Raw genomic sequence first — 15,059 nt, 5'->3', positions numbered from 1 at the left:
GAAACAAGGGGTTTTGAGGGTGTTGTCAGGAGTGTGGTTTACTCTGCTCCTTCTGGCTGCTGGTAAAAACTGCTGGGGGTTTAGAAATGTGGAGATGATATGGTCTCTAGTGCCACCTGTTGCCCAACTAAATGAAGAACTACTGAGTTTTCATTCATCTTTGAGAACTATATATCTGGCGATTAGAAGAAATGACTGATTTTAGCCTGTCCCTTAAAACAACCACCTCCAAAGGCTAAGCTAGGGGAAAGGTGGGGATGGGAGAAGGTAGTCTGCAGGAGGGGCAAGCAACTAAAGTAGCATCTGTCATTGGAAGCAGAGAGCCAGTTTAGAGGAGGCCTCCAAGCATCAAAGGACTGGCTTCCTCCCACCAATACCTTAGGACAATGGTAACAGGCAGGTTGTGATGGAGAGAACGAGGTGCTCTTCAGATCTAGATACTATGATCAGTTCTCCCAGGACCTCTGTCATCACCTATCTTTTTTAAAATTTTTATTTGTTTGAATTAGTTATACATGACAGTAGAATGCATTTTGACACATCATACATAAATGGAGTATAACTTCTCATTCTTCTGGTTGTACACGATGTAGAGTTACATGGGTCGTGTAATCATATATGCACATAAGGCAATAATATCTGATTCATCCTACTATCATTCCTACCCCCATATCCCTCCCTCCCCTCTGCCCAATCCAAAGTTCCTCCATTCTTCCCTACTCCCCGCATTATGTATCAGCATTTGCTTATCAGAGAAAACATCAGCCTTTGGTTTTTTGAATTTGGCTTATTTCACTTAGCATGATATTCTCCAGCTCCATCCATTTACCAGCAAATGCCATAATTTCATTTTTCTTTAAGGCTGAGTAATATTCCATTGTGTATATATACTACATTTTTTTATCCATTCATCTGTTGAAGGGCACCTAGATATGGTAAATCGAGCTGCTGTAAACATTGATGTGGCAGTGTCACTGTAGTATCCTTATTTTAAGTTCTTTGGGTATAAACCAAAGAGTGGGTCAAATGGTGGTCCTATTCCAAGTTTTCTGAGGAATCTCCATACTGCTTTCCAGAGTGGATGCCCCAATCTGCAGTCCCACCAGCAATGTATGAGTGTACCTTTTCCCCTACATCCTTGCCAACACTTATTATTGCTTGTATTCTTAGTAATTGCCATTCCGACTAGAGTAAGATGAAATCTTAATTTTGATTTGCATTTCTCTAATCACTAGAGATGGTGAACATTTCTTCATATATTTGTTGATCGATTGTATTTCTTCTTCTGTGAAATGTCTGTTCAGTTCCTTAGCCCATTTATTGACTAGGTTATTTGTTTTTTGGGCGTTACATTTTTTGAGTTCTTTATATATCCTATATCTGAGGTGTGTGTATAAAGATTTTCTCCCATTCTGTAGGCTCTCTTCATGTTATTGATTGTTTCCTTTGCTGAGAAGAAGCTTTTTTAGTTTGAATCCATCCCATTTTTGATTCTTGATTTTACTTCTTGTGCTTAGTAGGAGTCTTGTAAAGGAAGTCAGGTCCTAAGCTGACATGATGGAGATTTGGGTCTACTTTTTCTTCTATTTGATGAAGGATCTCTGTTCTAGTATCTAGGTCTTTGATCCGCTTTGAGTTTGGGGGTGAGAGAGATTTAATTTCATTTGGCTACATATGGATTTCCAGTTATCCCAGCATCATTTGTTGAAGAGGCTATCTTTTCTCCAATGTATGTTTTTGGCACCTTCGTCTAGTATTTGATAACCATATTTATGTGCATTTGTCTCTGTGTCTTCTATTTTGTACCACTGGTCTGTGTCTGTTTTGGTGCCAGTACCATGCTGTTTTTGTTAGTATAGCTCAGTAGTATAGTTTAAGATCTGATATCGTGATACCTCCTGCTTCACTCTTCTTGCTAAGGATTGCTTTGGCTATTCTGGGTCTTATTTTTCCAGATGAATTTCATGATTGCTTTCTCTAATCCTATGAAGAATGTCATTGGAATTTTAATAGGAATTGCATTGAATCTGTATACTGCTTTTGGTAGTATGGCCATTTTGACAATATTAATTCTGCCTGCCCAAAAATATGGGAGATCGCTCCATCTTCTAAGGTCTTCAATTTTTCTTTAGTGTTCTGTAGTTTTCATTGTAGAGGTCTTTCACCTCTTTTGTTAGATTAATTCCCAAGTTGGTTTTTTTTTTTTTTTTTTGAGGGTATTGTGAATGGGGTAGTTTTCCTAATTTCTCTTTCAGTGGATTTATCACCGATGTATAGAAATGCATTTGATTTATGAGAATTGATTTTATAACCTGCTACTTTACTGAATTCATTTATGAGTTCTAGAAGTATTCTGGTGAAATTTTTTGGATCTTCTAAATATAGAATCATGTAGTCCACAAATAGTGATAGTTTGAGTTCTTTTCCTGTTTGTATCCCTTTAATTTCTTTCATCTAATTGCTCTAGCTAGAGTTTCAAAAACCATGTTGAATAGAAATGGTGAAAGAGGGGCATTCCTGTCTTGTTCCAGTTTTTAGAGGAAATGCATTCAATTTTTCTCCATTTAGAATGATGTTGGCCTTGGGCTTAACATAGATAGCTTTTATAATGTTTACTGGAACATACCTCATCCACCTATCTGATGGTGTCAAGGACTCCATTTTAGTTTTCTTTCATGTATTCTTAATATCATAGCTAGAGGAAAACATATCCAATAAATGTCTATTTAAAACTCTTCTCAAAAGGTTTTATTACACTTGCTTAATGATTTCAAGGATAATCCATAAGAAAATATAAACTATAAATTTCTCACAAATTATTTTTAACAGGAAATTTAAAACCAAATGTCTGTGGTTTGGGAAGTAGAAGCCTTCTTCTGTCTTTTCCACAGAACACACTCACTTTAAATCTAGTTCCCAGACCTTGTAGTTGTGCCATCAGATAGGTACAAATGTGCCATGGAACCCATAAGGCATTTGCACAGGTACCTCTGCTCGGCCTAGTTCTTCAAAGTTCCTGGCATCCAAGACAAGGAGAAAATTGCTTTCATTCTAGAAAAGGAAAAACAATACTGAACATTCCCTCTTTTTCCATCAAAAACAAGTCTATCTCTTCCAATGGATGATAAAGTTCCTTAAAAGAGACCACATCTTACTCATTTTATTTATCTATCATCAGTGTCTAGCACAATGCCTCATCTATTCACTCACTAAATATTTGCTGAATTGCTAAACTGGACTGAAAATAAAATTGTGGCTGAATATTTTTACACTTAAACACTGATCACCTTCATAGGATCTCTTTTAGTCTAACAATTGTCTTACTGGCCCTTTGTAGTCTACTAAGAGACATAGAAATTCTTTCTTCTGAATCAGAAATGCCTCCATTTTCATGTTACTTTGGCACTGTTCAAAGGGCAGCATTGCAAAGCAGACTGAGATCTGCTCTTATCGGATCACAGGAGTGCCACGTGCATGGCAAGAGGATGAAACCCTTGGCACATATTACTAATTAATCACAGCACTTTTTCCACCAAGCCATTTAATGGCCAAGAATGCTGCACCCCAGGCAGTCACTAACAACGGATCAAAGCTGATACTCAAAGTGAACATATTTGCCATGATATTGCCCCAGACAAGGAAGTCAGTAAGTAACATTACTGAGAAACTATGCCAAGACATGATATTGGACTTTGAGGTCGGTTCATCGAAACTGGCAACACAGATAGTGGTATAAGTATTAGACAAGAAGCCAATAGACTTAAATACCAGCTTTACCACTAAGAGATACGATACAAGTCTCCTTCAACTTCTTTGAACTATAAATTTCACATTTGTAACATGGTATCCCACAAAGTTGTTTTGGTAACTAAGGTAATATGATTAAAGTACTTTGTAAATAACAAATTCCTATGCAAATGTAAATCATTATTGTGATTCTACAAATAGAACTTTAAAACAATAACCAAGTATAGACTTCCATGATAAAAGGATCAGTAAGTAGTAAGAAGGGGAAGAAAAGGAAGATGGTACCACATAGGAATCAAAATAAATTATGGACTGCATCATTAAATATCACCCTCAAACAACTTAATGCTACTTTTTTTCTGACTGGTGTTAGAGAAATATATTACCTGGTTGGGAGTGATCACCACAGAAAGAACAACCCCATCATCTTCTTCACTGGCTCCTGGTACTGGAACAAAAATAGGTTCTGAGGGATAAAAGCCGTCTTCTCTCCATACCTGCAAGTTCCAAAATAAGTGTTTTATAAAAGGCCAGTTATGGCTGGGAAGCTTTCACTCCCAGCATGAAGTGGCTGTTGATAGATAATTGCAACAGTTTAAAAAAATCAGGCTGAGTTGAATACAGGAGAGGACTAGGGAGCTTTGGTAGCCCCAGATCCCATCACCATCAAATATTTTTGTGTGATTATAATTTCTCATCAACCTGAAATATAGGTGTTTCCAACAACCTCAACCTCACATATTCTCCTAAAATAACATTCAACCTAGAATTGTTTTTCTGGGCTTGGTGTTTGTTCAGATTTCCTAGAGGAAACTTACGCCTATCTTAGATAATGCCATGGTTCTCAGACTTAGGAAAAGAACATGGTTTAGCTGTTTAAATATTAAAGACTCTCAAAAATGACCTTAAACAAAGCAAACTAATTCTAAGGGCAGGAAAGATCTTTGGAAAGTTCAGAAAAAGATAAACATTTTTATTACCTTCAGTGTCTTGTTTACCACATCAACCTTCATCAGAGAATCCCCCACCAAATGCCGAAAGCCACAGCCATAGAAGAAATTATACTTTTTGCCACTGAACTGGCCATAGTTGATCTGAGGAAATTCAATGCCTCCTTCTTCCTCTAGGTCCTCACAATGTAGATTTTCATGAGAGCACCAGATCTAAAAGAGGTCCCAAAAGGATCTGAAGTGGTTGCTTAATTCTTACTTATTTTCTTTAGTGTAGGTCAGTGAGGTGGGCTATTAATACTTCATCACAGGGCTGGATTAACTAGCATTTTATATCATTTTTATATTGCTGCTCTTTCCATGTGATTGCATAGAATATTATCAGATTTTGTGAAGAAGCTGTCAAGTGGCATGAGAGATGGAAGTAGATTTTTATTCTACCAAAGACACTGATAGCTGCACAATGATATGTCTGTGGTAAGTACAACTCGTCTAGAAGGTGAGACGGGCAATGATAATCTCAAATGATCAGACATTTCACAACAGTTAGAAAGTTGTATATATATCTGTTTAAAAACAACACAGTGTGCATTCCTACACAGTTTCTATGATTCTTGTGCAAGCAAGGTTTCATGATCTTACCCTGCTCTTCTAAATGTTATGAAACCTATTGGGCACCAAACAGTCTAGAGAAGAGCAAAGAATAAAGTAATACTGCAACAGTTCAAAGTCTTAGTCTAATGTCTATTCATAGCATACCTTTCCATCACTCTGTTTCACAGCACTGGCTGAAGAATAGGACAATGAACTGAGGTTCTCTCCTACAGGATCATTCTCACTGATGTGTAAGGGCAAAACAAACCTTCGAGGGAAAGATATGGCCATTGAATTATAGAGCTGTTGAGGAGAGAGAAATGAAATAAACAGATGAAAAAATTGTCATACATAGCAAAACAGCATAGTACACTCCAATAATTTGGATCTAATCAACATTATTGGCATTCCCAAGAAATTATATAAATGATAATTTCCATTCATTCATTCAACAAGTATTTGTTGACTATCTACCATAGGTTAATTACTGTTTTTGACACTAGAGATAACACAGTGAACAAAGCAAAGTCTTAGGCTTCATGTAACTTATATTCCAGTAGTAGAATAATAATAAATAAAAAATTATATAATATGTTATTTAATTAGCTTCAAATGACCAAATGATTAAAGCCAGAGGTCTGGAGGACTAGAGAACAATGAGAGGTGTGCTGTACTTCAGATCTGGTTGCTCAGATCAGATCCTAGCAGGTTTGGATTGCTCAGCCTCTGCACATTGTTAAGGAAGGCCTGTTTTCATGACTAACCCTTGGATAAGACCTGGGAACTGAGTTCTTGGAATGTTCTATCTTCTAAAAGTGTTTGTGTACGTGGGAAGCCCTGAATTACACAGATAGTTTATGTTAATAATGTGACTGATAACGAACACCTGAATTCTCCTGGCAGTCTGGAACTTTAGTAACACGTTTGTCATGTAGGCGCTGGATTCCTACATGACTGATCCCCAGATGCAATTAACTTAAGAACTTAGTGATTAGGTTTAGTGGCTGAATAGACACAACTGAAGAAAGAATTTTTAAACACTAAGGTAGTAAGAAGAAAATAATCCTCCAAGAAAATGCCTAGAAAAAGACAAGGTTGGAAAATACTAACAGGAATAAAATGGCAGAAGGAAAGGGTGAAAGGTACTAATGTAAGTATGCTGCAGTCCCAAAGAAAGGAGGAAATGTAATCTCTCTATAATATTGCTGAGGCGAACTTCCAGTCCTTTGGATTAGGACCTCAGAGATCTGTAACCCAGGAAAAAGAATAAAGTTGCAGCTATAAAGCTGAGCTACAGCTGCCAGACATGGGAGCTCACAGTACAAATGGTACCATATGCAATATCTGAAGAACTAATGGGTGACATTTGTCAAAATTATAGAAGGAAATAAAACCATATATTTAAGAATCATTAAAATTCAAGTGAAAAAATTAAAAGGAAAGCATTTTAGATATTATAACTTTTAAAAAATCAAAATTTTTAAAGCAGTCAGAGGAGAGAAAAAGATAAACTCAAAGAAACAAAGATTAGATTAACAAATGATTTCTCAATGGGAATAAGAAGACAATAAAATGACATCTTAAAAGAGTCAAAAGAAAATAACTAACATCCTAGAGTTCATTTTTCCAAGAAGGAACAAAAAGTCATTTTTCTGACAAACGAATATCCATCAACAGATGAACAAATAAAAAAATGCAGACTCGCCATAGAAAAATATTCAACCTAAAAAAGGAACAAAATTCTGATACATGCTACAACATAAATAAGCCTTGAAAACATTACGTATGTGAAATAAGTCATACACAGAAGGAGAAATATTGTATGACTGTAAAATATGCAGATTCATGTACCAGCATATCTGAATTAAAACAACTACTAAAGGATGTTCTGTAGTTAGAAAAACATGTTTCCAGATAGAAATGTCTGAGGAACTAGAAGGAATTAAAAGCAACAAAAAAGATATAGATGTGGTCAAATGGGGTAGTATGGATAATTATGATTACATAAGGAAATGATAATAATAATGCCTTCTAGGAATTAAGAGAAAGAGAATTAAAATATAGAGTAGAATATAAACCAGGAATAAACTACTACAGAGTCCTTGCATTGTCTGAAAAGAAGTAAGCAAACCAATTTACAATATACTTTAATAACTGCTTATATATTAAAGTCTCTAACTGCTAAAAAGAACATGTAACTAGGGGCTGGAGTTGTATGTAGCTCAGTGGTAGAGTGTGCCTAGCACATGTGAGGCACTGGGTTGGATCCTCAGCACCACATAAAAATAAAGAAAGTAAAGGCATTGTGTCCTATACAACTAAAAAAAAAATACTTAAATGGAAAGAACATATAACTACCAAAGTAATGGGCAAGGTATGGAGAAGTAGAGGTAGAAATTAAAAAATAAAATATATTCAACCAATGAAGAGAAGGTGAAATAGGAGGAGAAAAAGAATTATTGTACAAATAAGAAACAAATAATAAGATGGCATATTTAAACCCTGATATATTAGTGCTTGATTCAACTAAATAGTTCAATTAAAAGTAAGGAACTACCATGGTCGATTTTTAAAATACATGCTGCTTACAAATGCAAATTTTGAAAGATTAAAAGTAAAAGGATAGGAAAGTTATAGTCTGAAAACAGTAAGCAAAAAGTAAATTTCAAGATAAAAAACATTGTTCAGAAGTAAATAAATGTTCAACAAACTAGAAGGGTAAAACAATTCTAAATTCATATGCACATAATAACAAAGCACCAAAAAGGTTAAAGCAAAAATTAGAAGGACTATATGGAGAAACAAAAAAATCTATATATCTTTCAATAACCACTATATCTTTCAATAACCACTATAATAACAAGCAATAAGGACAGAGAATATTTGAATATTATTAACCAATGTGATCCAACTGACATATATAAAAATTATATCAAAAATGAAAATATAAATCTTTTAATATGCACATTTTTTAAGATGGCACTTTTTTATAAGATTTAAGGTATTTTATTAATAGCTACTACAAACAGTAAGATAGCTCAATTAAATTACCAAATACAAAATAACATACAAAAATAAGTGGCTTACATATATTCAAACAATCTTTTGGAAGATTTCATGGAAGAAAAGTTTTCATATATAACAGTAACAAAAATATATTAACATGTGTGTCAATAAAAATGTGAGACCTATTCAAAATAAAAATTAAAATACCACTGAAGGCAAAAAATAACCTTCCTACAAATAGAAGGACCATATACTATATAAATTAATTTGTAAATTTAACAAAAATCTCAATGAAAACTTAACAGTTTTAACTTATATCACCTCATGCTAAATTTAGGGAAAAAATAAACATAGGAGTGGGACCAGCACTAAAACACATTAAGGTATTTTTAAAAGCCTAAATAATGTAAGAGTGTCATACTGGTCTATTAGCAAAACAGAATGCCCAAAGTAAATACACTCTGATACATATAGAAATTGAATACATAAAGAGAACATCATCTCAAATCACTGAGAAGAAGTAGTAGTCAATCAATGTTATAGGGATAAGTAAAGTAATATCCCTGCCTTACTTCATATATCATGATAAATTCCATATGTACCAAAGATATTTTTTAAATAACACAACCATCAAATAATAACACATGAAAATTGTTTCTTTACAAATCTGGAGTTTGCAAGAGCTATCTAACCTTTCATGACTTAAAATCCCCAAGTCATAAATCATTTCACTGGTACTTTTTTACATAAAAATCAGTTTTTTATGGAAAGAAGCATCATAAACAAACTTTTAAAAAAGACAATTAAGGGAGATATTTACAGCTTATATCACAAACAGCTATCCTTCCTAACATATAAATTGACAAAATCATAACCCTTTCGAAACATAAAGGAAATAAAATTTGCTATTAATAAACAACAAGATAATTAACTTCACTCATTAAAAAAGAGAAACGAAAATTAAAACTGCAGATGAAAGACTGTTTTCTCTTTCTTCATTGGCAAAGATCCAAAGTTAGCTAACATACTCTATCAATAGGACTCTGGAGGGGAAAGCATTTTCTCATGTATTCTGACAGCAGTGTGTTAAAGTCACCCAGAATTATTGTGTTGTGTTCTATTTGATTCCTAGAATTGAGAAGGATTTGTTTGATGCACATGAATGCACCATTGTTTGGGGCATAAATATTTACGATTGTTATATCTTCCTGATTTTTGGTTTCCATAAGCAGTATGAAATGTCCTTCTTTATCCCTTCTGACTAACTTTGGCTTAAAGTCCACTTTATTTGATATAAGGTTGAAAACCCCCTCTTTTGTTACTGAGTCTTCCTTTTTAATCCAATCTGCCAGTCTGTCTTTTGATTGATGAATCTAGGCCTTTAACATTCAGGGTTATTATTGAGATATGATTTGCATTCCCAGTCATTTGGGCTTATTTTTGGTTTTGAACTTGACTTGGTTTCTCCTTTGATTGGCTTTTCTTTAGGGTAGTTCCTCCCTTTGCTGACCTATATTGTTGTTTTTCATTTCCTCCTCATGGAATAGTTTGCTGAGAAAGTTCTTCAGTACAGGCTTTCTATTTCTAAATTTTTAACTTTTCTTTATCATGGAAGGATTTTATTTCATCCTCAAATCTGAAGGTTAGTTTTGCTGGGTATAAGATTCTTGGTTGGCAACCATGTTCTTTCAGAGTTGAAATATGTTGTTCCAGGCCCTTCTACCTTTCAGGGTCTGGGCTGAGAAATCTGCTGATATCTGTATTGGTTTTCCCCCATATGTAATCTGATGCTTTTCTCTCACCGCCTTTAAAATTCTATCTTTATTTTGGATGTTAGGCATTGTCATTATGATGTGCCTTGGTGTGGATCTGTTGTAATTTTGTGCATTTGGTGTTCTGTAAGCCTCTTGTAGTTGATTTTCCATTTCATTCTTCAGGCTTGAGAAATTTTCTGATATTATTTCATTGACTAGGTTGTTCATTCCTTTGGTTTGTATCTCTGTGCCTTCCTCAATCCCAATAATTCTTAAATTTGGCCTTTTCAGGATGTCCCATAGTTCTTGGAGTTTCCATTCATGATTTCTTACCATCTTCTCTGTTTGGTCAACTTTATTTTCAAGATTAAATATTTTGTCTTCATTGTTTGAGGTTCTATTTTCCAAGTGATCTAGTCTGTTGGTGATGCTTTATATTGAGCTTTTTATCTGGTTTATTATTTCCTTCATTTCAAAGATTTCTGTTTGTTTTTTTTTCAGAGTCTCTATCTCTTTGTTGAAAAGATCTTTTGCTTCCTGCAGTTGCTCTTTCAACTGTTTATTGGCGTGATTTTTCATTGCCTGCATTTGCTCTCCTATCTCATCCTTTGCTTCCCGAATCATTTTAATTATGTATATTCTGAACTCCTTTTCTGACATTTTTTCTACCATGCTGTCATTGGATTATATTAATATAGAATCTTGGTTTATTTGGAATACTTTCTTCCCTTGTTTTTTTTTCATGTTGTTCACATATAGTCTCCTCTAGCAGTGCAGATCTGGGGTATTGCAGTTTTCCCCCATAGGCTTAGTTACCTTGCAGGTTCCCAAAACCTCTTCTTTAAGGTGAAAGTCAATGTTAGCAGCACCCAGTACAGGCAATATGCAGCCCTAAACCAAACAGCCCTTATGAAGATGTTAACAACATTTTCATAATAAACAGAGAGAATGAGTTCAATTATTATCTACAGTATAACAAATAGATTTGCAATGAGGTCTACAGTTCCTAATGGTGGACAAAGAGGATGGGGAGGGGTGTAGGATATAACTGTTAATGGAATTGAAAAGAGTATAGAAATACCAGATCATAGGAAGAGTGAAAGCAGAATCAAAAGAAATTGGTTGTTAGCATGAAAAAGGAGGAGACTCTGAGAAAACAGGTAAACAAAAGGAAAATAGAGAGAGTGAGAAAAATAAAGAAATGAAAACTTAAATATTTTCAAAAAGGAGAAAAAAAATCTACACTATAAACTATAACAGTCATATACTATTCAAACCTCCCAGTCTTCAGTAGCCTGATGCATGAGAGGTACCTGACAATGAGTTTCCAATCTCCAGCAGGAGTTTCAGGATGGGATTGGTCCCACCTAAAGATGGCAGCTTCCACCTCTTGGATAATCCAAGATGGCTGCACTGGCTTCCAAATATGTTGGCAAATGGGAAGCTGTAGTGCAGGGCATAGGCACCAAGTCCATGTAGGGTGTGGACAGGCCAGAAGTCCCAAAGGCGGGGCAGAATCAATCAGGCTAGGGATCCTGCAGGTCCTGGCTGTTGTCCCAAAATGGCAGCAGCCATGTGTAACCAAACCTGCAGGTACTGTGACAGTGGACTTCCGGGCAACAGCAGGCAGCTGGCGATCTGCTGGCAGTCTGTGGGCAGTCTACAGGCTACAGGCAGATGACTGGCAGGTGGACTTCAGGCAGTGGGTGATGGGTAGGTGAAAGGCAGGTGGTGGGTAGGCAAGAGGCAGGCAAACGGGCAAATGGCAGATGATAGGTGGCAGTCAGTGAGTGATCTGCACTCAAAAAGTAGGCGATATGCTGGCAGATGGCAGGTGATTGTGGTGGACAAATGGGGTAAACAGCAGGGGATCGATGGGCAGCAAAGACTGCCTCACAGAGAAACAGATTTTCCTCTGCTCCAAACCCAAGTTACCGAGCGACAAGGAACGCAGCCTCCCTCTAGTCCACCATCTTGGATCTCTCCAAGATGGCACATATTAAACATAAACTTATGTTGGCCCTTAAAGCAAATCTCAATACATTGCAAAGTAGTAAAATCTATAGTAAAATTAACTAGAAGTCAGTGACAAAAACATCCTAGACAAATCTCTGTATGTTTGAAAATAAGAAATAAAGTAATGCTTCATGTTTGTATAAATATGTCAAAATATACTCTACTGTCAGGTATATCTAAAAAGGAAAAATAAAATTTTTAAAAAAGAAATAAAGATATGTATTTTAAAGAAGAAAAGTCAACGAAAACCAGAAAATGCTTTAAAAGTTTAAAAAATAATAAATAACCTCAAAACTTGTGGGATGCAGCTAAAGCTCTCTCAGAGAAAAATTTATAACAGCCAAAAGCTATGCTAGAGGGAGAAAAAATGAAAAACAACAAACTAAGAATCACAGCCTTAGTTAAAAGAAGAGTAGCACATTAAATATAAAGAAAGTAGAAAAGAAAATCATAAAAGAAATTGAACTCCAATGTAATAATTGGTTAGTAATAATCAATATTGGACTTGTTAGTAATAATCAATATTGGTTCATTGGTTATGACAAATGTAATATAACAATGCAAGATGTTAGTAACAGGGGAAACTGGCTAGAGAGGGGGGTATATGGAAACTCTCTATACTTTCTGCTTACTTTTTTCTTTAAACCTAAAACTTCTCTAAAACATAAATCTATTAACTTATTTTAAGATACAGCAAATAGCATGCTTAATGATAAAATGCTGTGTAATGATTGTGTATATAGAAATCCAAAATAAGTCTGGGGTTGTGACTCAGTGGAAAAGCGCTTGCCTACCCCTTATGAGGCACTGGGTTGAATCCTCAACACCACATTAAAAAAATAAACAAATAAAATAAAGGTATTGTGTCCATCTGTAACTAAAAATATTTAAAAAAAAAAAAAAAGGAAGAAAGAAAACACAGGCTGTGGTTGTGGCTCAGTGGTAGAGCACTTGCCTAGTACATGTAAGGCACTGAGTTCAATCCTCAGCACTACATAAAAATAAATAAATAAAATGAAGTATTATATCCATTTACAACTTTAAAAATTTTTTTAAAAAAGAATATCCAGGGCTGGGATTGTAGCTCAGTGCAAGAGCACTTGCCTAGCATGTGTGAGGCCCTGGGTTTGATTCTCAGCACCACATATAAATGAATAAAATAAAGATCCATTGACAGCTAAAAAGTATTTAAAAAAAAGAAAATCCAAAATAATCCACAGATGAACTATTTAAACTAATAAATTAATTTAGCAAAATCTCAAGATCAAAATACAAGATCAATTGCATTTCTATATACTAAGAACAAACACAAAATGAAAGCATAAAAGATACCATTTATAGCAATTTCAAAATAAACAAAATATCTAGGACTACTTGTAACCAAAAGATATGTAATGTCCTTATAATGAAAAGTATAACATTACTGAGAGAAATTAAAGAAGATCCAAATAAATGGAAGAATATTCCACATTCATGGTTTAGAAGACTCAACATTGTAAAGATAACAATTATCCTCAAATTGATATATACTTGCAATGATCCCAATCAGGTTATTTTTCCTTTGCAAAAACGGACAAGTTGATTCAAAAATGTGTGTGGGTATGCAGAAAGCTAAGAAAAACTCAGTCAATCTTAGGGAAAAAAAAACAGCTAAAAAACTTAAACTACAGATATAAAAACCTACCATAAAGCTATAAGTGAGGTTAGTAAGTGTAAGTAAACTTAATAAGTACTGTTTTTAAGATATTTTAAAATAAAACTATAGATGAAAAGTAAAACTAAGGATGAAGCCAATTTATATTCATAATACAAGGGCAATTTTTACCTTGAATTCAGTATCAGGAAAAAGTGAATCCTTTCAGTCACATGATCTGATACACTGATGGTCTATTTTAATATCCTTCTAGGAAATGTTCACTATGTCCAGGGCTTAAATGTAATACAGAACTACTCACAACTGCTTCACAGCACCTATCTTTACTGTCTTACCATGCTTTCTACTTACTAAGCATTAAGTAAACTACTTCAAATTATTTTTTAATATTAAATAAACAAATGACAAAGCTGTATCTTCAATGCTTTAAAACTACTCTCCCTCCTTGTTGGCAACAAGAGGGCAAGAGAAACAGGTAATTCCAAAGACAAAGCCAGATTTTGATTGCTTCACAACTATCTTGATAAGTGACAAATAAGTGATGTTTACCTGATCGAGTCCTTCCCCAGATTTCCTGAGATTCTGTAGTTGGTAAATATCTAGGTTTCTTCCATTATCTTGACAGCACATATCAATTATAATACAGCCTTCATCCTCAAAGGCATTGATTTGATGAAAAGTAATAAAAGGTTTGCTGTAGTACCTCCCTGGAAGAAGCTGCAGGGGAAAACAGAAACCGTGGTTGGTTGGTTTAACAGTTTCTTTTCTTTCTTTCAGGGAACAGATCCACAAAGTTCAAATTAAGGCTACCTTCACTCCTTAGATTGTACACCCAATAGTTATAAAAGTAGAATCCCTAATGTAGAAACAAATATGCTTTGATTTAAGCATTGCTTGCTTAAGTCATCTCATTTCATATTAATGAACTGAATCTATTTGATATAGAACAATCTACTACAACAACTAATTAGAAAGTCCTCATGAAATATGGGCCAAAGTTTTAAAGAATAAGTAAATTCTTGACTCTAACTACATGGTTAAATAGAAAATACTGCTACTTAGTAAACCTATTAATGAATTAATTCTTTGAAAAATGCACTCATTACTAAAATTTTTTGTAATGAAATTCAGGTGCAGCAAAATTAGGATAGTATCTACTTAAAAAGTTAAAATGTAATCACACTGATATCCATCAGGAGTATAAAAAGATATTCAACCAACATGCCTGGACTTTGATGGGGTTATCGTACAGACATGTCAGTAACTCACAGAAGCAAATAATGGAAGTATCATTGCAAAAGTTACAGATCTCTTCTGAGTACCACCCTCTTTCGCAAC

General features: G+C 34.6%; 1 protein-coding gene across 2 annotated transcripts in view; it reads right to left on the bottom strand.

Moving 5' to 3' along the window:
* Window positions 1-2,733: 2,733 nt before the first annotated feature.
* The window catches only part of Bco2 (beta-carotene oxygenase 2), a 29,242-nt gene continuing 16,916 nt past the window's right edge, over window positions 2,734-15,059 (bottom strand). For both annotated transcript variants that reach the window (XM_047517011.1, XM_047517010.1), the window contains exons 8-12: window positions 14,271-14,438; window positions 5,457-5,594; window positions 4,728-4,910; window positions 4,134-4,244; window positions 2,734-3,051 (exon numbers count right to left, since the gene is read on the bottom strand). In XM_047517011.1, coding sequence (XP_047372967.1) covers window positions 2,938-3,051; window positions 4,134-4,244; window positions 4,728-4,910; window positions 5,457-5,594; window positions 14,271-14,438 — 714 coding nt within the window. In that variant the 3' untranslated portion in view covers window positions 2,734-2,937. The remainder of the gene's footprint in view (window positions 3,052-4,133; window positions 4,245-4,727; window positions 4,911-5,456; window positions 5,595-14,270; window positions 14,439-15,059) is intronic.

Source organism: Sciurus carolinensis, chromosome 11, assembly GCF_902686445.1.
Source record: "Sciurus carolinensis chromosome 11, mSciCar1.2, whole genome shotgun sequence".
Classification (NCBI taxonomy): domain Eukaryota; kingdom Metazoa; phylum Chordata; class Mammalia; order Rodentia; family Sciuridae; genus Sciurus; species Sciurus carolinensis.
This window is presented reverse-complemented; position numbering and strand designations above follow the sequence as displayed.